The sequence below is a fragment of the Capra hircus genome, unplaced genomic scaffold (genome assembly GCF_001704415.2).
Source record: "Capra hircus breed San Clemente unplaced genomic scaffold, ASM170441v1, whole genome shotgun sequence".
In the NCBI taxonomy this organism is placed as follows: Eukaryota; Metazoa; Chordata; class Mammalia; order Artiodactyla; family Bovidae; genus Capra; species Capra hircus.
In genome coordinates, this window is record NW_017189585.1 from 199491 (window position 1) to 227463 (window position 27973).

General features: G+C 39.9%; 1 protein-coding gene across 1 annotated transcript in view; it reads left to right on the top strand.

Annotated features, from left to right (window-relative positions):
* The window catches only part of LOC108634551 (oral-facial-digital syndrome 1 protein-like), a 94513-nt gene that overhangs the window by 33563 nt on the left and 32977 nt on the right, over positions 1-27973 (top strand). Inside the window, exons 8-14 of the mRNA XM_018044519.1 lie at positions 3079-3185; positions 5283-5399; positions 7603-7676; positions 8906-8997; positions 9989-10178; positions 17335-17465; positions 17989-18100. Coding sequence (XP_017900008.1) covers positions 3079-3185; positions 5283-5399; positions 7603-7676; positions 8906-8997; positions 9989-10178; positions 17335-17465; positions 17989-18100 — 823 coding nt within the window. The remainder of the gene's footprint in view (positions 1-3078; positions 3186-5282; positions 5400-7602; positions 7677-8905; positions 8998-9988; positions 10179-17334; positions 17466-17988; positions 18101-27973) is intronic.

Consider the following 27973-nt stretch of genomic DNA (forward strand, 5'->3'; position numbering starts at 1 on the left):
TCCCATTTGGAACCAGTCTATCGTTTCATGTCCAGTTCTAACTGTTGTTTCCTAACCTGTATACAGGTTACTCAAAAGGCAGGTCAGGTGGTCTGGTATTCCCATCTCTTTCAGAATTTTCCATAGTTTATTGTCACCCACGCAATCAAAGGCTTTGGCATAGTCACTAAAGCAGAAACAGATGTTTTTCTGGAACTCTCTTGTTTCTTTTTGATCCAGCAGATTTTGGCAATGTGATCTCTGGTTCCTCTGCCTTTTCTAAAACCAGCTTGAACATCAGGAAGTTCACGGTTCACGTATTACTAAAGCCTGGCTTGGAGAATTTTGAGCAGTAATTTACTAGCATGTGAGATAAGTGCAATTGTGCAGTAGTTTGATCATTTTTTGACATTGCTTTTCTTTGGGATTGGAATGAATATTGACTTTTTCCAGTCCCGTGGCCACTGCTGAGTTTTCCAAATTTGCTGATATACTGAGTGCAGCACCTTCACAGCATCACATTTTAGGATTTGAAATAGCCCAACTGGAATTCCATCACCTCCATAGCTTTGTTTGTAGTGATGCTTTCTAAGGCCCACTTGACTTCACATTCCAGGATGTCTGCCTCTAGGTGAGTGATCACACTATCCTGATTATAAGGGTCGTGAAATCTTTTTTGTACAATTGTTCTGTGTATTCTTACCACCTCTTCTTAATATCTTCTTCTTCTGTTAGGTCCATAGCATTTCTGTCCTTTATTGAGCCCATCTTTGCATGAAATGTTCCCTTGATATCTCTAATTTTCTTGAAGAGATCCCTAGTCTTTCCCATTCTGTTGTTTTCCTCTGTTTCTTTGCACTGATCACTGAGGAAGGCTTTCTTATCTCTCCTTGCTATTCTTTGGAACTCTGCATTCAAATGGGTATATCTTTCCTTTTCTCCTTTGCTTTTCACTTCTGTTCTTTTCAGAGCTATTTGTAAGGCCTCCTCAGACAGCCCTTTTGCTTTTTTGCTTTCTTTTTCTTAGGGATGGTCTTGATCCCTGTCTGTTATACAGTGTCATGAACCTCCATACACAGTGCATCAGGCACTCTGTCTATCAGATCTAGTCCCTTAAATCTAGTTCTTACTTTCACTGTGTATTCATAAGGGATTTGATTTAAGTCATACCTGAATTGTCTCATGGTTTTCCCTACTTTCTTCAATTCAAATCTGAATTTGGCAATAAGGAGTTCATGATCTAAGCCACAGTCAGCTCCTGGTCTTGTTTTTGGTGACTGTGTAGAGCTTCTTCATCTTTGGCTGCAAAGAATATGATCAACCTTATTTTGATGTTGAGCATCTTGTAATGTCCATGTATAGAGTCTTCTCTTGTGTTGTTGGAAGAGGGTGTTTGCTGTGACCACTGCGTTCTCTTGGCAGAACTCTCTTAGCCTTTGTTCTGCTTCATTCTATACTCCCAAGGCCAAATTTGCTGTCACTCCAGGTGTTTCTTGACTTCCTACTTTTTGCATCCCAGTCCCCTATAATGAAAAGGACATATTTTTGGGATGTTAGCCTAAAAGGTCTTGTAGGTCTTCATAGAACCATTCAACTTCAGCTTCTTCAGCATTACTGGTTCAGGCATACACTTGGATTACCATGATATTGAATGGTTTGCCTTGGAAACGAACAGAGATCATTCTGTCCTTTCAGAGATTGCATCCAAGTACTGTATTTTGGACTCTCTTTTGACTGTGATGGCTATTCCATGTTTTTATAAGGGATTCCTGCCCACAATATTAGATATAATGGTCGTCTGAGTTAAATTCACCCATTCCAGTCCATTTTAGTTCGCTGATTCCTAGAATATCAACGTTCGCTCTTGCCATCTTTTGTTTGACCACTTCCAATTTGCCTTGATTCATGGACCTAACATTCCAGGTTCCTATGCAATACTGCTCTTTACAGCATCGGACCTTGCTTCTATCACCAGTCAACACAAACGGACATGTCGGTGAGACATATTCATGGACACAAGATAACAGATTTGTTTCCAAGGTTGTAGAGGGTGGGAATGGACTGGAAGCTTGGGGTTAGCAAATTCAAACTATAATATATAGGATGGATATACAACAAGGGGCTCCTCTTTGGTCATGGAACTATATCCGGTATCCTGTGATAAACCATAATGGAAAAAATATATAAAAAAGATACATTTGTATAACTGAGTTGCTGCTCTACAGCAGAAATTAACATAGCATGGTAAATCATCTAAACTTCAATACTGTTCAAAAAAAGAAGATTGATGACTGATTAGATCAGATCAGTCAGTTCACAGACTTGAACTCTGGTTTAGTCAACTGATCTACAAAGACTCCTGAGAAGGTTGCTGTTTATGAAGAGCACCATCCCTTTATTCCAGCACCTGGAATGCCCCTTCCCTTCTTGACCTGATAAAATTGTCCAGTCTTCAAAATCCAGCTGGAATGTCAGGTCCTCATGATGCCTCTCCTGACCCCTCACTGATGTACTCCTCCAGGCATCATTCATCCTGTGGAGTCTCGATTTACTTTAGCTGTGAAATCATCATGTTTGGTTTGTCTTTCTCTCCCTGAATAAAGTGAGTTGTTGTTGTTGTTTTTAAGGTGAAGACTGACCTGTATCTATACATCTTTATGTATGCAACACCCAGTATGGCCTTGAATATGTGATAGGTATTCAGGGAACACATACATGGAAGTGTGGTTATTTGTTTGGGGCATCATCTTTTAAGTTTCATTTTATTACTGAATGAATATTTAGTTTCATTTTTTTCTCTGGCTGAAGAACTTAATGAATTTTCTTCAGTATCTGAGAGACGTTAATGAAGCAATAAAATAACTATAAACAAAGGATGCTAGAAATACAGGGTAATGTAACTTAACGGTCCTTGGGAGATGAGGAAGTACTGTTTTGTGGGGATAAAAAGGCAAAACATACACCTTGTATTGGAACCTCTTGAAAATTGTTCCTCTTAATGTCCATCCTTTGTTTTCTAGAATTTAGGAAGCAATGTATTTGTTCATCTCCTTTGTTTTCTTTAGCTTGCTTGGTAAAAGTTAATGCTTTGCTCTGCAGAATGAAACAAAAGAAATCTATGCCCAAAGACAGCTTCTACTAAAAGACATAGATTTGCTGAGAGACAGAGAAGCTGAGCTGAAGCAGAGAATTGAAGCCTTTGAATTGTAAGTAATGTGTGTCCATTTTGGACTTTCAGAATGAATGAGACTAAAAAGAACTAAATATGTCTGCTGCTGCTGTTGGTGCTAAGTCACTTCAGTCATGTCTGACTCTGTGCGACCCCATAGATGGAAGCCCACCAGGGTCCTCCGTCCCTGGGATTCTCCAGGCAAGAACACTGGAGTGGATTACCGTTTCCTTCCCCAATGCAGGAAAATGAAAAGTGAAAGTGAAGTTGCCCAGTCGTGCCTGACTCATAGCGACCCCATGGACCGCAGCCCACCAGGCTCCTCCATCCATGAGATTTTCCAGGCAAGAGTACTGAAGTGGGTTTCCATTGCCTTCTCCGAAATATGTCTGCATATTCTAATAATAACTGCAGAGTAGAGTTCTTGATTGTAAAGGTGTTATCACCTAGCTTCAAGGCACACTTCAGGTTAAATGAAGATGAGCATTTTGTTTTTGAAATATTGGTCACTGGGATGAAAGCAGAAGGAGATACCATCATCAGGTTAGAGTGGGCCCTGACAGATAATTTGGAGAAGCGAATAACACTTTAACAGATCATATGTTTCCCATTAGTGTCAAACATTCAGATCTCACAGTTTCATGTGTGTATGGTATCTGAATTCCAGACAGCAAAGCCTGTCATATTGACATACTCTGCTGGCAAAAAAGGGCAACATAATGGCTCTGAGTTCACTTGTACTGGGAGAAACTGTTTCATGTAATGTGTGTGTTGCTTTTTTAAGTGCTTACTAGTGTTTCATTCTTCATATCTTACCAGGGATTAATAACAGCCTCAGCAGTTGTATAGGTTATGTAATAAGCCTTCTTTCCAGTTTGGTATCTGCCATTAATCAGCACTCATAGATACACCAGAAATCTTCTTTCCTTAAAAGATTTGACTTCATTTTCATGAATGTTGTTTTCTCATTTGCATAGGCTCAGTTCATTTGATTTCTTCTCTATGCCAACCTTACTCTTTTTGGCAATACTGAAGAGATAAATTGACCATAAGTGAAAAAAGGAAATCAATTTGGGCATTGATAGTTGGTGGTTATGTAATCACTTATTTACCTCCACTTCCCCTCCTCCTCCTTTCTAAGTATACTGAAAGGGAAAGGGTTAGTCGTCAGTCATGTCTGACTCTTTGCGACCCCATGGACTGTAGCCCACCAGCCTCTTCTGTCCATGAAATTCCCCAGGCAAGGATACTGGAGTGAGTTGTTATTTCTTTCTCCAAGGGATCTTCCCAACCAGGAATCAAACCCAGGTCTCCTGCATCACAGGCAGATTGTTTACCATCTGAGCCATCACAGAAGCATATCATACAAACTAAACAACTATACCAGTGTACAGATTAACCAGCAGAGGGAGCTAACACAAACCTTTTATCCTTTGCTTGGCAGTCTCTGTTCCCTAGCATTTCTGTTTCTTCACTTGATCTGAGTTCTTGTGAACCCAGTTCCCTGGCTCTGGAGCTGATTTTATGCTTGACTTGAGGTTTCACCATCACAGCTATTCGTTTCTTCAGTGTTGCTATGTTTTGCTTGATCCATCTATCTTTTGCTCTCTTTTCAGTATTTACTTTTAATATTGAATAAGTTCACTGGTATTGAACTAGTATTGATTTAGTAGATTATCAAACACCAAAATTAAATCTTCTGTCTTTAATAGCTATGGAGCTAGTAAGTTAAACCTCACAGTTAGAAACAATATTATAAAAGAAACAAGCACTTGAATGTTGTAACTAAAGTTTGGCTTGTAGTTTTGTAACTTAAAACAATCTTTTACCTTTAATTACAATTACTTGTCACTTGTGATCATTTTTTTTAATGTAAACCATCTCCTATGAGGAACCACTTTGATGATGGCATTTTTTCCACACTCCCCAGTCAGAGAACTATGGAGTTCAACCGGTACTTCAATCATAGGTCAGCCCCTAAAATAATGGGTGACTTCTAGTTCTTTGTTTTTAACTCACCAGCCAAGACATTCACAGAACATGGGGGATGTTCTGTGGGACTAAAAACACATGGTATCTTTTCCCCAATAGTAATATTTTTCTAATTTGACTTATATGTTTTTGCTAATTTCAGGGCCCAGAAGCTACCAGAAAAAAACAAATGCATGACTGATGGACTGATGAGGCAAGAGATGAATATAAAGAGCCTTGAGGAGACCTATGACCAGAAGCTGAAGAACAGACTTCTTAAGTAATTGTTGGGCATCTTAAAAAAGAAAATAAAGTATTGTGTTTGAATTAAGTTGATGGAAACACAGCAACATTAATGAAGTAGATAAAACTAGTATTTTAGAGCAAAATCCAGTGTTTCTTAAAAAAAAATACATGTTTTCATTGACAGTCAGGTTTTTCCCATGAATATTTGAGTTAAGATGGTTTTAAAAAGATACAGTACAAGGAATAGCATCCTCTGCTCTCTTTTGTCACTTCTCAAGTGTTTATTGAAGGCCTGTGATTTTGCTTGAATTTCTTAGGGCACCTTGTAACTTCCTGAGAAGCTATAAAATGGGAATTATGGTTATTTTTATCTTTTCCTCTACCCCACTCATACTGCCATTGAGATGGAATATCTAATGATGTGTAAATTATGCTGCTTATAGTATTTGTTGATCTGTATTCTTTCAAGATTCTGCAAAGCCAGAATCCAAGAAACAAATGGAATTAACTATGTAAAACAAAAAATGATAGAAAGAAAAGAAAATATGAATCACTATGATACAGTGGCTTTTCTCTCAGTTCAACTCAGTTCAGTTCAGTCGCTCAATCATGTCTGACTCTTCGTGACCCCAGAGACTGCATCATGCCCGGCCTCGTTATCCACCACCAGCTCCCAGAGTCCACCCAAACTCATGTTCCTTGAGTCAGTGATGCCATCCAGCCCTCTCATCCTCTGTTGTCCCCTTCTCCTGCCCTCAATCTTTCTGAGCATCAAGGTCTTTTCAAATGAGTCAGCTCTTTGCATCAGGTGGCCAAAGTATTGGAGTTTCAGTTCTTACATCACTCCTTCCAGTGAACACCCAGAACTGATCTCCTTTAGGATAGACTGGTTGGATCTCCTTGCAGTCCAAAGGACTCTCAAGGCTCGTCTCCAACACCACAGTTGAAAAGTGTCAATTCTTTGGTGCTCAGCTTTTTTTACAGTTGAACTCTCACATCCATACATGACCACTGGAAAAACTGTAGTCTTAACTAGACAGACCTTTGTTAACAAAGCAGTGTCTCTGCTTTTAGATGCTTGGCTTTCCTCTAGTCTGAGTTTCATTGTGTTTTTATGGTTAGTGTCTTAGTGCAGAGGCATTAAGTGTATAGGTAGTAACTTTTCTCTCCAGTGCTCAGTGTAATGTCTGGCACAAAGTAAGTGTTCACTTAATATTTATTAGCACCATGAATTCATAGTGAAGTGATGACTGACTCAACATAGTAGCTCTGGATGTTTCTTAATCATTGGCCTCACTTGTCCATAATTTGTCATTATAGTCCATGATATAATACCGTCAAACATCTTTTAGGTTATGCTCTAATATAATTCTAATAAAATACAGTCCTTTTCTGTGGATCATTTTTGACATGACATCCACATATTTTATGGATTTTTCCACATACTTTAGAGATAAACTCTAAAGAATCTATAGTTGTTAAATTTTAGGAATAAGAAAATAAGTGTGTATGTTAGCTTCATATAGCTGGGGAGTAGGGAACTGTTAGGTATCTTTGTCTTGCTCTGCAGGTCCTCATATGACTTTGGCAGGTGTTGAGGTTCTAAGGATATTTACCACTGTAGTACTTCTTTCCTTTCTCTAATCTCTGAACCAGAAAGTTATCTGCTAGCAGCTGTTGCAGATGGTAAAATTCCATGAAAATATGACTTTGGTATCACCAGTCTTAATATAATGCTGTTGACAGTGGTTCTCAGTACTGTTTTCAGTTCCTTAGGGCAAAAGGTCTTCTGCTTGAGAGTGGGAAGGTAGGACAGATGGATTGGAAGTGACTGACTTATTATCATTTGAGGTTTAGAGTCTGCAGTATACAGTGTAAAGTAAGTAAATTTAGTTTGTTTTTTTAGTTCTTGTCTTTGTATGTATGTGTGTGTGTGTGTTTGTGTGTGTGTGTGTCACTGGACTCCAGCTGAGAAACAGTGCCCTCTATAAGCTCAATAACAACCCATCATTTTGTGCTTGAGTTTTCAGACCCAGTTTACAGGACTGCAGCAGATTTTCCTGGACTTTTTATAGCCAGAATTTAGACCCCTGGCCTTAGTATTGAGTGCTCTTGAAGTTCATTCATTGTCCTGTTCAGTGTTCCTCTGTGCTCTGGTACCATAGATAAGCTCATCGTTGACAGCAGTCTGCCCAGGGAAGTGATCAGGAACTCATTTTCATCCTTCTGATTCTCAGGTATCAGCTTGAACTGAAGGAGGACTACATCACTAGAACTAACAGACTGATGGAAAGTGAAAGGAAGAATGAAGGTGATGCTCGGGCTGGGGCACAATTCTGTATTTTTCACTTTTAACATAGGTTATTAGCTTCCTAAGTTGGGTACCCCTTCTACATCATTGTTGCTATAAACTGACACAGTTTTTGTCCTTTTACTTTTACGCAATGAAAAAAATCAGTCTTTCCCTATGTTTTTGTAAACCTTGTGTAATTTTTGTATATTCATAAAGATCAGAGCTTTACTGGTAGAATTTTGTTCAACTTTATTTCAGTATATTTTGATGAATATATCTGTGATGTCAAGAAAGTGGCAGCAACTTGCTGCCGTTACTTAATACTACTCTGAACCATGAGATTTTATTTTTTTTTAACCTAGGAGAAATTTTATTTGTCCCTAGTGACCTTGTTACTTATTTTTCTTAGCTTCTAACATAATATTGAGGCTTAAGATATTTTATTTTCACATATAACCTTGTAAACTATTGTATGCATTACTCCAAGACCAGGAAAGTTGGGTAATTTTTTGATCTTTCAAGTATTTTACATTGCAGTGACTTTCTAGGAACTAGCCTAAGACAAGAGTTTTGGGTTGATATTTCAAATGGATTTCAGAGGGTAAACCAGGGCTGAGTAGTTGGTCCTTATCAGAAGGTCAGTCAGACTAATAGTAATACTTCTTTAGCAATTTGGTTTTGCCAGGTAGTTAGCTTGTGACTTTTTGATGATGCATTGTATATATGCTTATGTTAGATGAAGTGAAAATGACAAAATAATAACTGCAGAATCTTGCCAAAGCAGTCTGTCTTTAAGGAAATTCATAGCTGTTGGCATAAGGACCCCACATTCCACACAGGTGGTATAAATCTGGTGACTTGTGTGTAGCAGGAAGTGTACCACGTGTATGCTAACTTCCGATCACCCATTGACTAATAGGACTTACTTGCTCACTAATGTTTTTCAGGCCCAGTATCTGCTACTTTATATCTTTTTTTGGTGGCGGGGGTGGGGGCGAGGGGGCGCGCATTTGGGCTGTGCCACTTGTCTTGTGAGATTTTATTCCTTCATCAATGACTGAACCTCCACTCCCGGCAGTGAATGCATGGAGTATTAATGAGTGGACCACTAGGGAATTCCTGCTGCTATTTTAGATGATGAGATGTAATGCTCATTAGCTCTGGCATACTGGCTATAAATGATTAAATGACTTTTGTATTCACTGGTAAAACTTTATGATGTTTAGTTGCTTGATTCTGTCTTTCAGAAAAAGCTATACATTTGCAAGAGGAACTTGCAGCTCTTAATTGTAAAAAGGAAGAACTCAGTCATTCAGTAAACTGTGTAAAAGAACTTGAGGTAATTGTTAACCATATTGATTTTTTGAAATAGATGTTGGACAACACAGGAAATTTTATCTTCAGTCACACATAATTTATCTCCAGTGATCTTGGTATGTTTGGACTGTTTATTATATGACTCAAGAGGGCAATGACTGAACTTAATTCAGTAGTTCTTCATTTAAATCTTTGTCTCCTAGAGAAGCATAGAAAAAGCATGTCCTTTAGGGCCCAGAGTCATCCTTCAATCTCCTTCACTGTTTGTGTGCCTTTGGGCAAGATCTGTGACCTCAGATCTTTTATCCATAAACTCTGGGATATTGTTCACATCTCATGGGAGGGACTTCAGCTGATTTCTGTGCCTTTCCCGTAGCAGGTGTTTGCATTCTATTCAGTTTCTTCTCTCTTCTCAGCACCAGGTAAAAATTTCTATCCCTACATTAGGATCTCACAGACTAAATCAAACTGAGAGGCATTTTTCACACAGTTACTTTTTTTCTGTTTTTTTCTGTACTTGCTATATAAAGGACAAAACTGGAACTTCAGATGATAAAAATAGGTTCTGTATATAAAATTTGTTTCTGCAACTGAAATGTTTTATTTGAGCACTTTATAGTTTCTTGTCTTCAAACAAGAGATATATCAGACTGAGGGAAGGAGAGTACCGCCCAACACCTTAGTGGTATCTGTTTCACCTTTTTGTGTTGAAACACAGACATGTTATTAAATCTGTGATGGCTTTTGGGTCCTTAGTTGCATTTGGAAAATGAGATGATAATCTGAAGGATTTGCTATATAGGACAGGGTTCTGCATAAATCGAGTTGTGTGAACTTGCCTCAGTTCAAGAACAGAAGTTGTTAAAGTCGGGATCATCTTGTTACAGAGAACCAGACCAGCAAACTGACCATGATTAAATTATGCCACAGACCTGAGAGCAGACTGTGAGTGTTTACCTACTCAGTCCTATAGAGTCGCTGTTCCAATATAAGTTTTCCTTTTCCAATTCCAGCTTGAGATGGAGTCTGTTAAAGCTCACTGTTTGGCATTAACAAAGCAAAACCACATGCTAAGTGAGAAGGTTAAAGAGATGAGCAACTATTCACTACTGAAAGAAGGAATACTGGAGCTTCAGGCGCAAAATAAACTACTTAAACAACAAGTGGAAGACATGAAAAGTGAAAACTTGCATCTCCTAAATCGTAAGTCTTTTTTTTTAATATATGATTTGTAATTCATGTTAGATTCATATTAGGAAACTGCTTTCTTGGCTACACCATGAGAATATGGGATTTTAGATCCCCAACCAAAAATTAAACCCATGTCCCATGTGAAAGTGCTTACCACTGAACCACCAGGAAAGTCCCAGGAAACTGCTCTACGGGAGGCTTCAATTGGAAAGATTTTATAAAATTAAAATTCTCAGATTGAAATTCCATCTTTTTTGCTTGCTATTCTGTAATTCATAGTGTCCTAAGAAGAATTTTTTTTTAATTTTTTATTTTTTTAAATTTTAAAATCTTTAATTCTTACATGCGTTCCCAAACATGAACCCCCCTCCCACCTCCCTCCCCACAACATCTCTCTGGGTCATACTGATACAATACTGTAAATCAACTATATTGTAATATAAAGATTAAACTTTAAAAACATTCTTCTTCATGTCATGTAAGAAGAATGTTTTTAAAGTTTAATCTTTATATTACAATATAGTTGATTTACAGTATTGTATCAGTATCAAGACTAGAGCAAAGAGATTCTGTTATACATATGTACATATCCATTCTTCTCAGATTCTTTTCTCATATAGATCATTAGATTATTGAGTCAAGTTCCCTTATTAGTTATCTATTTCATATATGATACTGTGTCTGTTAATTCCAAACTCCTCATTTTATCCTTCGCCCTGCCTTTCCCGTGTGCTAATCATAACTTTTTTTTGAAGGCTATATGCCTGCTGTATTTTGTAAATAAGTTCAATTGTATTACTTTTTTAGATTCCACATATAAGTGATATCATAAGATGTTTGTCTTTTTCTGTCTGAATTGCTTCACTTAGTATGGTATTCTCTAGTTGCATCCATGTTGCTACAAATGGATTATTCCTTTTTTGTAGCTGCATAATATTCTATCGTATATATGTACCACATCTTCTTTATCCATTCATTTGTCAGTGGACATTTGGTTGCTTCCATGTCCTGGCTATTGTAAATAGTGCTGCAGTGAACATTGGAGTGCATGTATCTTTTCAGATTATGGTTTTCACCAGATATATGCCTAGCAGTGGGATTGCTAGATCATATGCTATTTCTGTGTTTAGTTTTGTAAAGAACCTCCATGCTGTACTCTTTAATCGTTGTACCAGTTTACATTCCTACCATCAGTGTAGGATAGTTCCCCTTTCTCCATGCCCTCTCCAGCATTTATATTTTGTAGACTTTTTGATGATAGCCATTCTGATTGGTGTGAGGCTATATCTTATTGTAGTTTTCAGTTGCATTTTTTAATATTCATGATATTGAACATTTTTTCATTTGCTTTTTGGCTTTCTGGATTGCTTTTTGGCTTTCTGGATGGCTTTTTGGAGAAATGTCTAAATCTTTTGCCCATTTTTCAATTGGGTTATTTGAACTGCATGAGCTGTTTGTATATTTTGGAGCTTAATCCCTTGTCAGTCACTTTATTTGAAAATGTTTTCTCCCATTCTCTGAGTGGTCTTTTCATTCTATTATGGTTCCCTTTACTGTGCAAATGCTTTGAAGTTTAATTCAGTCCCATCTGTTTCTTTTTATTTTTATTTTCATTGCTGTCGGAGGTGGATCCAAAAAGATATTTCTACAGTTGATATCAGTATTGTGTTTGCCTATGTTTTCCTCTAAGAGTTTTTATAATATCTGGGATTAATGTACATCTAGGCCTTTTAATCCATTTGTGGTTTATTTGGTGTATCATGTTCAAAAATATACTGATTTCATTCTTTTACATGTTGTTGTATAGTTTTCCCAGTACCACTTGAAGAGACTGTCTTTTCTCTGTTGTATATTCTTGCCTCTTGTCATGAATTAATTGAGCATAGGGACATAGGTTTATCTCTGGACTTCTATTTTGTTCCATTGATCTATATTTCTGTCTTTGTGCCACTACCATACTGTCTTGATGACTGTAGCTTTATAATATAGTCTGAAGTCAGGGAGGCTGATACCTCCAGCTGCATTCTGCTTTCTCAACATTATCTTGGCTACTCTGGGTCTTTAACAAGAAATTGCTAATTGTTCTAGTTCTGTGAAAAATGTGGTTGGTAATTTCATAGGGTTTACACTGCATCTAAATTGTCTTGGGTCAGTCAGTTCACTCGCTCAGTGGTGTCCAACTCTTTGTGACCCCATGAATCACAGCACGCCAGGACTCCCTGTCCATCACCAACTCCTGGAGTTCACTCAGACTCACGCCCATCAAGTCCGTGATGCCATCCAGCCATCTCATCCTCTGTAATCCCCTTCTCCTCCTGCCCCCAATCCCTCCCAGCATCAGAGTCTTTTCCAATGAGTCAACTCTTCGCATGAGGTGGCCAAAGTACTGAGTTTCAGCTTCAGCATCATTCCTTCCAAAGAAATCCCAGGGCTGATCTCCTTTAGAATGGACTGGTCGGATCTCCTTCCAGTCCAAGGGACTCTCAAGAGTCTTCTCCAACACCACAGTTCAAAAGCATCAATTCATCGGCGCTAAGCCTTCTTCACAGTCCAACTCTCACATCCATACATGACCACAGGAAAAACCATAGCCTGGACTAGATGGACCTTTGTTGGCAAAGTAATGTCTCTGCTTTTGAATATGCTATCTAGGTTGGTCATAACTTTTCTTCCAAGGAGTAGGCGTCTTTTAATTTCTTGGCTGCAATCACCATGTGCAGCAATTTTGGAGCCCCCAAAAGTAAACTCTGACAATATTTCCACTGTTTCCCCGTCTATTTCCCATGAAGTGATGGGATCGGATGCCATGATCTTCGTTTTCTAAATGTTGAACTTTAAGCCAACTCTTTTGCTCTCCTCTTTCACTTTCATCAAGAGGCTTTTTAGCTCCTCTTCACTTTCTGCCATAAAGGTGGTGTCATCTGCATATCTGAAGTTATTGATATTTCTCCTGGCAATCTTGATTCCAGCTTGTGTTTCTTCCAGTCCAGCGTTTCTCATGATGTTCTCTGCATAGAAGTTAAATAAGCAGGGTGACAATATACAGCCTTGACGTACTCCTTTTCCTATTTGGAACCTGTCTGTTGTTCCATGTCCAGTTCTATCTGTTGCTTCCTGACCTGCATACAGATTTTTCAAAAGGCAGGTCAGGTGGTCTGATATTCCCATCTCTTGAAGAATTTTCCACAGTTTATTGTGATCCACATAGTCAAAGGCTTTGGCATAGTCACTAAAGCAGAAATAGATGTTTTTCTGAAACTCTTTTGCTTTTTCCATGATCCAGAGGATGGTGGCAATTTGATCTCTGGTTCCTCTGCCTTTTCTAAAACCAGCTTGAACATCAGGAAGTTCATGGTTCACGTATTTCTGAAGCCTGGCTTGGAGAATTTTGAGCATTACTTTACTAGCGTGTGAGATGAGTGCAATTGTGTGGTAGTTTGAGGATTCTTTGGCATTGCCTTTCTTTGGGATTGGAATGAAAACTGACCTTTTCCAGTCTTGTGGCCACTGCTGAGTTTTCCAAATTTGTTGGCGTATTGAGTGCAGCACTTTCACAGTATCATCTTTCAGGATTTGAAATAGCTCAACTGGAATTCCATCACCTCTACTAGCTTTGTTCGTAGTGATACTTTCAAAGCCCCACTTGACTTCACATTCCAGGATGTCTGGCTCTAGATGAGTGATCACACTGTCGTGATTATCCAGGTCGTGAAGATCTGTTTTGTACAGTTCTTCTGTGTATTCTTGCCATCTCTTCTTAATATCTCCTGCTTCTGTTAGGTCCATACCATTTCTGTTGTTTATTGAGCCCAACTTTGCATGAAACATTCCCTTGGTATCTCTGATTTTCTTGAAGAGATCTCTAGTCTTTCCCATTCTGTTGTTTTCCTCTATTTCTTTGCACTGATCGCTGAAGAAGGCTTTCTTATCTCTCCTTGCTATTCTTTGAAACTCTGCATTCAGATGCTTATATCTTTCCTTTTCTCCTTGGCTTTTTGCTTCTCTTCTTTTCACAGCTATTTGTAAGGCTTCCCCAGACAGCCCTTTTGCTTTTTTGCATTTCTTTTTCTTAGGGATGGTCTTGATCCCTGTCTCCTGTACAATGTCACGAACCTTTGTCCATAGTTCATCAGGCACTCCATCTATCTGATCTAGGCCATTAAATCTATTTCTCACTTCCACTGTATAATCATAAGGGATTTGATTTAGTCACACCTGAATGGTCTAGCGGTTTTTCCTGCTTTCGTCGATTTAAGTCTGAATTTGGTAATAAGGAGTTGATGATCTGAGCCACAGTCACCTCCTGGTCTTGTTTTTTATGGACTGTATAGAGCTTCTCCATCTTTTGCTGCAGAGAATATAATCAATCTTATTTCGGTGTTGACCATCTGGTGATGTCCAGGTGTAGTTTGCCATGACCAGTGCATTTTCTTGGCAAAACTCTATTAGTCTTTGCCCTGCTTCAATCCACATTCCAAGGCCAAATATGCCTGTTTCTCCAGGTGTTTCTTGACTTACTACTTTTGCATTCCAGTCCCCTATAATGAAAAGGACATCTTTTTTGGGGTGTTGGTTCTAAAAGGTCTTGTAGGTCTTCATAGAACCGTTCAATTTCAGCTTCTTCAGCATTACTGGTTGGGGCATAGACTTGGATTACTCTATTGAATGGTTTGCCTTGGAAACGAACAGAGGTCATTCTATCGTTTTTGAGATTGCATCCAAGTACTGCATTTCAGACTCTTTTGTTGACCATGATGGCTACTCCATTTCTTCTGAGGGATTCCTGCCTGCAGTAGTAGATATAATGGTCATCTGAGTTAAATTCACCCATTCCAGTCCGTTTTAGTTCGCTGATTCCTAGAATGTCGACGTTCACTCTTGCCATCTCCTGTTTGACGACTTCCAATTTGCCTTGATCCATGGACCTGACATTCCAGGTTCCTATGCAATATTGCTCTTTACAGCATCGGACCTTGCTTCTATCACCAGTCACATCCACAGCTGGGTATTGTTTTTGCTTTGGCTCCATCCCTTCATTCTTTCTGGAGTTACTTCTCCACTGACCTCCAGTAGCATACTGGGCACCTACTGACCTGGGGAGTACCTCTTTCAGTATCCTATCATTTTGCCTTTTCATACTGTTCATGCGGTTCTCAAGGCAGGAATACTGAAGTGGTTTGCCATTCCCTTCTCCAGTGGGCCACATTTTGTCAGACCTCTCCACCATGACCTGCCCATCTTGGGTTGCCCCATGGGCATGGCTTAGTTTCATTGAGTTAGACAATGCTGTGGTCCTAGTGTGATTAGAATGAGTAGTTTTTCTGTGCGTATGGTTTCAGTGTGTCTGCTCTTGATGCCCTCTTGCAATACCTACCATCTTACTTGAGTTTCTCTTACCTTGGGTGTGGGGTATCTCTTTACAGCTGCTCCAGTAAAGCACAGCCGCTGCTCCTTAACCTTGGATGAGGGGTATCTCCTCACCGCCGCCCTTCCTGACCTTCAACGTGGGATGGCTCCTCTAGGCCCTCCTGCGCCCACACAGCCACCACTCCTTGGGTGTGGGGTTGCTCCTCCCTGTTGCCTCCCTGGCCTCGGGCGTGGGGTTGCTCCTCCCAGCCTTCGCCCTTGACCTCGGACGCACGGTAGTTCCTCCTGGCCGCCGTCCCTGGCCTTGGACGCGGGGTAGCTCTCTGCCATGCTTAGTGCGCCGGCTGCCGCCACCGCCTGCTAATTGCCTTGGGTAGTATAGTCATTTTCACAGTATTGAATCTTCCAACCCAAGAATATAATAAACCTCTCCATTTGTCTTGTCATTCATTATCAGCTTACCTCCATACAGATCTTTTGCTCCATCAATAGGTTTATTCCTACTGGGAGTTCTAGGAGTTCCTGCTTCCCTGACCCTCCAGGCCCAAGGGCTGGTAGCAAACAGCCTGGCCTCATTAGCAGTGTAGGGAACTACTGTGGCTAGGTATTTATTCTTTTTATTGCAGTGGTAGATATGATTATTTCCTTAATTCCTCATCTTTCATTGTTAGTGTATGGAAATATAAATGATTTATCTGTATTAATTTTATATCGTGTAAGTTTGCCAAATTTATTGACGAGCTCTGTCAGTCCTGGGTGTTCATTGGAGGGAATGACGTTGAAGCTGAAACTCCAGTACTTTGGCCACCTAATACAGAGAGCTGACTCATTTGAAAAGACCCTGATGTTGGGAAAGACTGAGGGCAAGAGGAGAAGAGGATGACAGAGGATGAGATGGTTGGATGGCATCACTGACTTGATGGACATAGGTTTGGGTGGACTCCAGAAGTTGGTGATGGACAGGAAGGCCTGGCATGTTGTGGTTCGTGGGGTCGCAAAGAGTCGGACATGACTGAGTGACTGAACTGAACTGATTACTTTTCTGGTGGCATCTTTAGGATTTTCTATGTATAGTATAATAGCGTGTGCAAACAGAGTTTTACTTCTTCTTTTCCAGTTTGAATTCTTTTCATCTCTTTTTCTTCAATGATTGCCATGGCTAGGACTTAAAGCTCTCTCTTCTCAATTCTGGGAGTTCCTGCCTCGCTGACTTTCCAGGCCCAAGGGCTGGTAGCAAACAGCCTGGCCCCATTAGCAGTCTAGGGAACTACATCATCCTTTGTGGCTGGGGACCAGCCTAAGTCAGTCTGCGTTGAAGGCCTCTCTGGTGATCCAAATTGGGAATGCCGTCTGCTTTCTGCCTGGACCCTAAGAGTTGCTGAGAGATACACAGACTGATTAGACCTCAGAGCATTCATGGATAGGTTTTGATAGTGTTCCTTCTCTACCTCTATGCTTGGTATAGGGGAGAGACAGACGTTCAAGTTAATTTAAGAATTTGAAAGAACTCTGTTACATGGAGGACTCAACAAATAGTAAAATTTGCTTTTATGTATATTAAATTATTTTGTTTTGAAATTTCTGTGGCAGAACTGCTCGTTGTCCATGCGATAGAGCTGATGAAAATAGTGTGCATGCACAAAAAGGAATAACAATTTGAAACTTCTTAAGCTGCTTTTAAAAGTAGAGCAAGAATTAAAGATTTTAAAATTTAAAAAATAAAAAAATTAATAAAATTTAAAAGAAAAAAAAAAAAAGAAAATTTCAGGTTGATAACAACCAGGCTCTTCTACCTTCCTAGGCCTAGCTCAGCCATCTCCAGAGCTACTAATTTTTCAGAAAGAATTAAAGAAAGCAACACAAGCTGTTGCATCTGAGCATAAGGAGTTCGAAACCCACAAACAAGCTCTGCAAAAACAGCTTCAAAATGAAGTGAGTATTGCTTCTTGTGCAGCCAGGGATTGGGCCAGTCTGCTGCATAAACGTGCGAACTTGGCCCATGCCACGTTGGTGTAAAGGGGGTTTACTTTGAAATTAGAGCTGCCCTAAGGTACTAAAGGGTGTGCTTTCTCATCTGAGAGAACTCTCCAGTGATCATGTGACTTTACATTCATAATAGTCACAAATCCAGAGGCAAGCAAACTCACTGAAACACACAATTGTGCAAATCCTGGTGGTGCCCACAGTGGCAGGGCCTTGGAAATACTGCTGCCATCTCTGTGGTGTCTACCCATGCCCTGGAGTAGTTGCTTTAACATGCATGTAACAAGAGGTGAAAATTTGTTTTATTTCTTGTCATTTTGTAGGGACCATGTGCATTAAGGATTAAGGGTAGATTGCTGCTCAGAATTGGCAAAACGGAAAAAGAGAATAAGCCCAATGAGAGTATTGCTCCCTTTGAAGCGAGCTGTGATTTCCTCTGCATTTATTTCTCTTCTTCTCTGATTTTCTGCAGATTGAGCACTCCACCCAGCTGAAGGCCCAGATATTAGAATATGATGCTTCTTTCAAGAGGTTAACTGTGCAGGTTACCGATTTAAAATCACAACTGAAACAAACTCAAATAGGTTAGAGACATTTTAACATCTGTGTGTGTGTGTGTGTGTGTGTGTGTGTGTAAAACTTCTGACATTTATAAACATTTAATGATTGTTACTCATTGAATTTTTACTAATTCTCATAGTAGGGGAAAACTCCCCACATGGCTCAGTGGTAAATAAACCTCCTGTCAGTGCAGGGACACAGGTTTGAGCCTTGGGTCAGGAGTATCCCTGGAGGAGAAAATGGCAACCCACTCCAGTATTCTTGCCTGGATAATCCAAAGGACAGAAGAGCCTAGGGGGCTAGTCTGTAGGATCACAGATAATCAGACACGACTGAGCTCACAGCAGATCATAGGGAAAAGTCATAGAGATGTGCCATCTCAGAAGTCAAACTCTATGTCCATTTCAGGGGAACCATCCAGGTGTTCAGCTAACGGGACTTGTTTTCACAGGTGCCGCGGGATTGGGGGAACCTCATACCACAGATAGGTGACATCAGTTCAGTTCAGTTCAGTCGCTCAGTCATGTCCAGCTCTTTGCAACCCCGTAAACTGTAGCACGCCGGGCCTCCCTGTCCATCACCATCTCCCATAATTTACCCAAACTCATGTCCATTGAGTCAGTGACGCTATCTAACCATCTTATCCTCTGTTGTCCCCTTCTCCCCCTGCCCTCAATCTTTCCCAGCATCAGGGTCTTTTCAGATGAGTCAACTCGTCACATCAGGTGGCCAAAATATTGGAGTTTCAGTTTCAAAGTCAGTCCTTCCAATCAATGAACACCCAGGACTGACTCCTTTAGGATGGACTGGTCGGATCTTCTTGCAATCCAAGGGACTTCTTGCCATCAAGAGTCTTCCCCAACACCACACTTCAAAAGCATCAATTCTCTGGTGCTTAGCTTTCTTTATAGTCCAACTCTCACATCCATACATGACTACTGAAAAAACCATAGCCTTAGCTAGAGACATCTTTGTGGACAAAGTAATATGTCTACTTTTTAATATGCTGTCTAGGTTGGTCATAACTTTTCTTCCAAGGAGTAAGTGTCTTTTAATTTCAGGGCTGCAGTAACCATCTGCAGTGATTTTGGAGCCCAGAAAAAATAAAGTCAGCCACTCTTTCCACTGTTTCCCCATCTATTTGCTGTGAAGTGATGGGACCAGATGCCATGATCTTAGTTTTCTGAATGTTGAGCTTTAAGCCAACTTTTTCATGCTCCTCTTTCACTTTCATCAAGTGGCTCTTTAGTTCTTCACTTTCTGCCATAAGGTTGGTGTCATCTCCATATCTGAGGTTATTGATATTTTCCCAGTAATCTTGATTCCAGCTGTGTTTCCTCCAGCCCAGCGTTTCTCATGATGTTCTCTGCACAGAAGTTAAATAAGCTGGGTGACAATATACAGTTTTGATGGACTCCTTTTCCTATTTGGAACCAGTCTGTTGTTCCATGTCCAGTTCTAACTATTGCTTCCTGACCTGCATACATGTTTCTCAAGAGGCAGGTCAGGTGGTCTGGTATTCCCATCTCTTTCAGAATTTCCCACAGTTTATTGTGATCCACACAGTCAAAGACTTTGGCATAGTCAATAAAGTAGATGTAGATGTTTTTTCTTGAACTCTCTTGCCTTTTCAATAATCCAGAGAATGTTGGCAGTGATCTCTGGTGATAGTGACATAGATGCCCCCAAATTCATCCTGGACCTAGCCTTTCCCTTTTTATTTGCTATCTAGTGACTCAGATAGTGAAAACTCCACCTGCGATGAAGGAGACCCAGATTCGACCCCTGGGTCAGGAAGATTTGCTGAAGAAAGGAATGGTAACCCACTTCAGTGTTCTTCCCTGGAGATTTCCATGGACAGAGGAGCCTGGTAATCTATAGTCCATGGAGTCTCAAAGAGTCAGACATGACTGAGTGACTAACACACATCCTGATAATAAGACCAGTGAACTCTTGAATAGTTTTATATACTCCCTGACAGAGGAGTACGTCAGTGAGAGAGGCAGCATAGCTTGGCAGAAAGAGTACTGCTACTGAAATCGGAAAATTGGGCATGAACACCAGTTTGGAAGCTAGTTGTTTAGCCTTGGGTACATTCTTTTAACTTCCTTGGGCCTCAGTTTCCCCCTTTGTGAGGAGGATAATACCTTCCATTCTCTGGAAGACAAAGGGGAAATGTGAGCAGCTCCAGTGCAGTGCGTGGGGCATATAAAACATTGGAGAAATGGCCAGTGCTATCATTTTACTACTGTGTCTTCCTGTGGTTGCATGACATCTGCCCTTCGTCCTTCCTAACAAGTGCTGAGGCTTAGACGCTTTGTTGAGCAGCTTTCTAGCCCAATGGAAGTTCACGAGACTGTGATTCTGAGCCTTCTTCAGTTCCTGTTTGCACTTCTTCTCCCTTGGCCCCTTCTCCCCACACCACTTTTATTTCCATCTCTTTGCTCATCTCTACTCTTGCCTGTTCCTCATCTTCTCTCCACAGCTCTGCATTTGCCAAACTGCCCACTGCTCAAACTGTCCCAAACTCAAATCATTAGAAATAGTTCAGTGAGGATGGAAGCTTCGTGAGCATGGGCCTCCCATGCATCTGTCCTTGGCATCATCAAGGTGGCCTTGTAGGAGGGGAGTAGTCACATGTGGTGGCTTTGCGTTAGGCCAGCCCAGTGACTTGGTACCTTGCTGCTGGGTGATTCAGCTGCAGTCTCCCCTCCGTGACATGGGAGCAATGAGAGTTTGGGGCCAACAGTGGCGCCCTGACCACACAGCCTTCTTCCCTTCACTGAGACTCAAGCTGTATGCAATAGATTTTGCTGCAGCCCTGGGAGTTTGGGGTCGCATTCTGTAATGAGACACATTCATTATTTTAAAGTCAAGTGTGTGAATGTTCCTGCCGGGTGAAATAAACAAAGATTATAAATGGATTTATATTAGCTCAGGTCAGATTTTTCAGCCATCTGTGTTCAAGTCTGGTTAGGCTTTGTCTCCAAACACATTGTGAATGCATTTTCAGTTCCACAAGCTTGTTGGATTTCAAGGTTGTGCGTGATCGATTGTGAAATTGTAACATGCGTTACAGAAGAAAGCATATGAAGCAAAAGTTGGTACACATAAACTGTCAAATTAATTACTGTTATGATTGTGGTTTTACAAGCTATTATTTAATTGAAGTTTAGTAGATTTACTCTATTGTGTTGATTTCTGCTATACAGCAGTGAGTCAGTTACATATAAATAGATTGCTTCTGATATTCTTATCCATTACAGTTTATCACAAGATGAACTTCCCTGGTGGCTTAGACAGTAAAGCGTCTGCCTACAATGTGGGAGACCTGGGTTCATTCCCTGTTTTGGGAAGATCCCCTGGAGAAGGAAATGGCAACCCACCCTGGTACTCTTACCTGAAAAATCCCATGGACAGAGGAACCTGGTAGGCTACATACAGTCCATGGGATCGCAAAGAGTCAGACATGACTGAGTGACTTCACTTTCTTTTCTTTATCAGAGGATACTAAATATAGTTCTCTGTGCATTACATAACTTTGTTGTTTATCCATTACATATATAATAGATTTCATGTGTCAAACACAGCCTCCCATCCCACTCCATCCCTACACAAATCCTTCCCGCTTAGCCACCCCAAGTCTCTTCTCACCATCCATGAGTGTTTCTGTTTCATAGACATACTCATTTGTGTCATATTTTAGATTTCACATATAAGTAATATCACATGGTTTTTGTTTTTCTTTCAGACTTACTTCACCTAGTATGGTAATCTCTACTTACCTGCATGTTGCTGCAAATGGCATTATTTTTGTTGTTCTTTTTTTTGGCTGATTAGTATTCCATTGTGTCTGTGTGTATATGTATGTGTATACACACCGCATCTTTATCCATTCATATACTGATGAATGTGTAGGTTGTTTTTATGTCTTGGCTGTTGTGACTAGTGCTGCTATTAACATACAGGTGCATGTATCTTTTTAGATTGTAGAGTTTTGTCCATATATATGCCCAGGAATAGGATTGGTAGATCATATGGTAATTCCTTTTTTTGCTTTTCTGAGGAACCTCTGTTCCGTGGTGGCTATATCAACCATATTTACCAACAGTGTAGGAGGGTTCCATTTTCTACACACTCTCTCCAGCATTTGTAGAGTCTTTAATGATGACCATTCTGATCCAGTGTGAGGTAATCCCTCATTATAGTTTTGACTTGTGTTTCTCTGATAACTAGTGATACTAAGTATCTTATCATGTGCCTGTTGGCCACTTGTATTTCTTCTTCAGAGAAACGTCTACTTAGGTTTTCTGCCCATTTTGGGTTGTTTAATTTTTTGCTCTTGATTGTGTATATTTTGGAAATTAAGCTAACAAATTAAGTGTTGTTACCAAATATTTTGTCCCATGCATAAGCTGTCTCTTTGGTTTTTGTTTATGGTTTCTTTTGCTCTACAAAAGCTTATATAGGTTTTCTTAGATTTATGAGATAAATGTTTATTTTTGTTTTTATTTCTATTATCTTGGGAGACTGACCTAAGAAAACACTGGTATGATTTATGTCATAGAATGTTATCCTATGATCTCTTCTCAGAGTTTTGTGGAATCATGTCTTCTGTTTGAGTCTTTAAGCTTTTTGAGCTTGTGTATGATGACAGAGTGTGTTCTCACTTCACTGCTTTATATGCAGCTCTTCAGCTTTCCCAGCACCACTTGTTGAGCAAATTGTGTTTTTCCCATTGTACATCATTGCCTTCATTGTCCAAGATTAATTGACTTTGGGTATGGGGGTTTATTTATGGGCTCTATATTCTATTCCATTGATTCATTTATCTGTTTTTGTGCCAGTACCATGATGTTTTGATTACTATACCTTTCTAGTATTTTCTGAAGTCTGAAAGGGTTATGGCTCCTGCCTTGTGATTTTTGCCCTCAGGATTTCTTTGGCAATTCTGGGTCTTTTATACATATAAATTTTAAGATTGATTATTCTAGTTTTGTGAGGAAGTATCATGGGTAATTTAATAGAAATCACATTAAATCTATAGATTTCTTTAGGTATACTGCCATTTTAACAGTATACTTATAGTCCAAGAGCATGGGACATCTTTTCATTTCTTTGAATTCTCTTTAATTTCCTTTATTAATATTTTATAGTTCTCAATATATAAATCTTTCATCTCTTCATTCATGGGTATTTTTTGTTTGGGGATGGGGGAAGTAATTTTTAAAGATCCTGGAAAAGGTCACTTTTCATTCCAGTCCCAACGACAGCAATGCCAGAGAATGCTCAAAGTACCACACAATTGCACTCATCTCACACTCAAGCAAATCTATGGTCAAAATTATCCAAGCCAGGCTTCAACAGTACATGAATGAACCGTGAACTTCGAGACATTCAAGCTGGATTTAGAAAAGGCAGGGGAACCAGAGATCAGGTTGCAAACATCCACTGGATCATTGAAAATACAAGAGAGTTCCAGAAAAACATCTACTTCTGCTTTATTGACTATGCCAAAGCTTTTGTGTGGATCACAACATACTGTTGAAAATTCTTAAAGAGATGGGAATTCCAGACCCCAGACCTGCCTCCTGAGAAGTCTGTATGCAAGTAAGGAAGCAGCAGTTAGAACTGGACATGGAACAACAGACTGGTTCCAAATCAGGAAAGGAGCACATCAAGGTTGTATACTGTCACCCAGCTTATTTAACTTCTGTGTACAGTACATCATGAGAAACGCTGGGCTAAATGAAGATTAAGCTGGACTCAAGATTGCCAGGAGAAATATAAATAACCTCAGATATGCAGATGGCACCACCCTTATGGCAGAAATCGAAGAAGAACTAAAGAGCCTCTTGTTGAAAGTGAGAGAAGAGAGTTAAAAAGTTGGCTTAATACTCAACATTCAGAAAACTAAGATCAAGGGAGGGACGTGAGAGGGGGATTCAGGATGGGGAACACGTGTACACTCATGGTGGATTCATCTTGATGTTTGGCAAAACCAATACATTGTTGTAAAGTAATTAGCCTCCAATTTAAATAAATAAATTTATATATTAAAAAAAAACAGGAAGATCATGGCATCTTGCCCCATCACTTCATGGCAAATAAAAGGGGAAACAATGGAAACAGTGAGAGACTTTATTTTGGGGGCCTCCAAAATCACTGCACATGGTGACTGCAGCTATAAAATTAAAAGACACTTCCTCCTTAGAAGAAACATATGACCAAACTAGACAGCATATTAAAAAAGCAGAGACTTTACTTTGCCAGCAAAGATCTGTATCATCAGGACTATGGTCTTACCAGTAGTCGTGTGTGGATGTGAGAGTTGGACCATAAAGAAAGCTGAGTGCCAAAGAATTGATGCTTTTGAACTGTGGTGTTGGAGAAGACTCTTGAGAGTCCCTTGGACTGCAAGGAGATCCAGTCAGTCCATCCTAAAGGAGATCAGTTCTGAATATTCATTGGAAGGACTGATGCTGAAGCTAAAATTCCAGTACTTTGGCCACCTGATGCAAAGAACTTATTCATCTGAAAAGACCCTAATGCTGAGAAAGATTGAAGGCTGAAGGAGAAGGGGAGGACAGAGGATGTAATGGTTGGAGGGCATAACCAATTCAATGGCCATGAGTTTAAGTAAACTCCAGGAGTTGGTGATGGATAGTAATGCCTGGCATGCTGTGGTCCCTGGGGTCACAAAGAGTTAGACATAACTGAGTAACTGAACTGAACTGTTTTGGGGTTTTTTTTAACATTCTTTTCTAATATTTCATTATTATTGTAAAGAAATGCAGGTAGACTCTGTTAATCTTATATCCTTCTACTTTGCTGAATTCATTTCTTAGATATAGTCAGTTTTTGTGTAGAGTCCTTAGAGTTTTCTATGTATGTAGTTTCATGTCACTTGCATATAGTGACAGTTATACCTCTTCCCTTCCAATCTGAATACCTGTTGTTTCTTTTCTTGTCTGATTGTTGTAGCTAGAGCTTTCATTACTGTATTGAATAGAAGATTTGAGGGTGGACTTCCTTATCTTGTTCTAGATTTTACCAGAAAGGCTTTCAGGTTTCACCATTGAGTATTAGATTCACTGTGGGTTTTTAATAAATGGTTATTATTATGTTGAGATGTTTCCCCCCAATTCCGAGGCCTTGACTGGATGTTGAGTTTTCTTAGATGCTTTTTCTACATCTATTGAGATGATGATGTGGTTTTTTTTCTTTTCTTCTTGTGGTGTTTCATGTTGATTTGCATGCGTAGAACATTTTTTATGAACTTGGGATGAATCTCACATGGTTGTAGTATATGATCTTTTGTATATCTTATTGAATTAAGTTTGATAATGGTTTGCTGAGGAATTTTTTCATCTATATTCATTAAAGATATTGACCTGTGATTTTTTTGTTTTTGTAGGTGTATTTCTCTGGTTTGGTATCATCACAGTGATAGTGGATTCATGAAGATATCTGAGAGTGTTTCCTCCTCCTCAGTTTTTTGGAAAAGTTTGAGAACAATCTGTATAAATTCTTCTTTTTATGTTTTGTAGAATTCACCTGTGAAGCTATCTGGTCCTGTACTTTTGTACAGAGCTTTTCTTATTATAATTTTCTTAATTAATTTATTTTAATTGGAGGCTAACTACTTTACAGTATTGTAGTGGTTTTTGCCATACATTGACATGAATCAACCTTGTTGTACATGTGTTCCCCATCCTAAACCTCCCTCCCAAATCCCTGTCCCTCCCATCCCATCCCTCAAGGTCATCCCAGTGCACTAGCCCTGAGCATCCTATCTCATGAATCAAACCTGCACTGGCTATCTGTTTCACATATGATAATATACATATCTCAGTGCTATTCTCTCAAATCATCCCACCCTCACCTTCTCCCAGAGTCCAAAAGTCTGTTCTTTACATCTGTGTCTCTTTCGCTGACTCACACATAGGGTCATCGTTACCATCTTTCTAAATTCCATATATATACATCCAGTTCAGTTCAGTCGCTCAGTCGTATCTGACTCTTTGCGACCCCATGAATTGCAGCATGCCAGGCCTCCCTGTCCATCACCAACTCCCGGAGTTCACTCATATTCATGTCCATCGTGTCAGTGGTGCCATGCAGCCATCTCGTCCTCTGTCATCCCCTTCTCCTCCTGCCCCCAATCCCTCCCAGCATCAGAGTCTTTTCCAATGAGTCAACTCTTTGCATGAGGTGGCCAAAATACTGGAGCTTCAGCTTTAGCATCATTCCTTCCAAAGAAATCCCAGGGCTGATCTCCTCAGAATGGACTGGTTGGCTCTCCTTGCAGTCGAAGGGACTCTCAAGAGCCTTTTCCAACACCACAGTTAACGCATCAATTCTTCGGCACTCAGCCTTCTTCACAGTCCAACTCTCACATCCATACATGACCACTGGAAAAACCACACCCTTGACTAGATGGACCTTAGTCGGCAAAATAATGTCTCTGCTTTTGAATATGCTGTCTAGGTTGGTCATAACTTTTCTTCCAAGGAGTAAGCGTCTTTTAATTTCAGGGCCGCAGTCACCATCTGCAGCGATTTTGAGCCCCCAAAATTAAGTCTGACACTGTTTCCACTGTTTCTCCATCTATTTCCCATGAAGTGTTGGAACCAGATGCCATGATCTTCGTTTTCTGAATATTGAGCTTTAAGCCAACTTTTTCACTCTCCTCTTTCACTTTCCTCAAGAGGCTTTTTAGTTCCTCAACACTTTCTGCCATAAGGGTGGTGTCATCTGCATATCTGACATTATTGATATTTCTCCCGGCAATCTTGATTCTAGCTGTGTTTCTTCCAGCCCAGCGTTTCTCATGATGTACTCTGCATAGAAGTTAAATAAGCTGGGTGACAATATACAGCCTTGACGTACTCCTTTCCCGATTTGGAACCAGTCTGTTGCTCCATGTCCAGTTCTAACTGTTGCTTCCTGACCTGCATACAGGTTTCTCAAGAGGCAGGTCAGGTGGTCTGGTATTCCCATCTCTTTCAGAATTTCCCAGAGTTTATTGTGATCCACACAGTCAAAGGCTTTGGCATAGTCAATAAAGCAGAAGTAGGTGTTTTTCTGGAACTCTCTTGCTTTTTCCATGATCCAGCAGATGATGGCAATTTGATCTCTGGTTCCTCTGCCTTTTCTAAAACCAGCTTGAACATCAGGAAGTTCATGGTTCATGTATTGCTGAAGCCTGAAGAATTTTGAGCATTACTTTACTAGCGTGTGAGATGAGTGCAATTGTGCAGTAGTTTGAGGATTCTTTGGCATTGCCTTTCTTTGGGATTGCAGTGAAAACTGACCTTTTCCAGTCCTGTGGCCACTGCTGAGTCTTCCAAATTTGTTGGCATATTGAGTGCAGCACTTTCACAGCATCATCTTTCAGGATTTGAAATAGCTCAACTGGAATTCCATCACTTCCACTAGCTTTGTTCATAGTGATGCTTTCAAAGCCCCACTTGACTTCACATTCCAGGATGTCTGGCTCTAGGTGAGTGATCACACCATCATGATTATCTGGGTCGTGAAGATCTGTTTTGTACGGTTCTTCTGTGTATTCCTGCCACTTCTTCTTAATATCTTCTGCTTCTGTTAGATCCATACCATTTCTGTCCTTTATCAAGCCCATCTTTGCATGAAATCTTCCCTTGTTATCTCTAATTTTCTTGAAGAAATCTCTAGTCTTTCCCATTCTGTTGTTTTCCTCTATTTCTTTGCATTGATCGCCGAAGAAGGCTTTCTTATCTCTTCTTGCTATTCTTTGGAACCTTGCATTCAAATGCTTATATCTTTCCTTTTCTTCTTTGTTTTTCACCTCTCTTCTTTTCACAGCTATTTGTAAGGCCTCCCCAGACAGCCGTTTGCTTTTCTGCATTTCATTG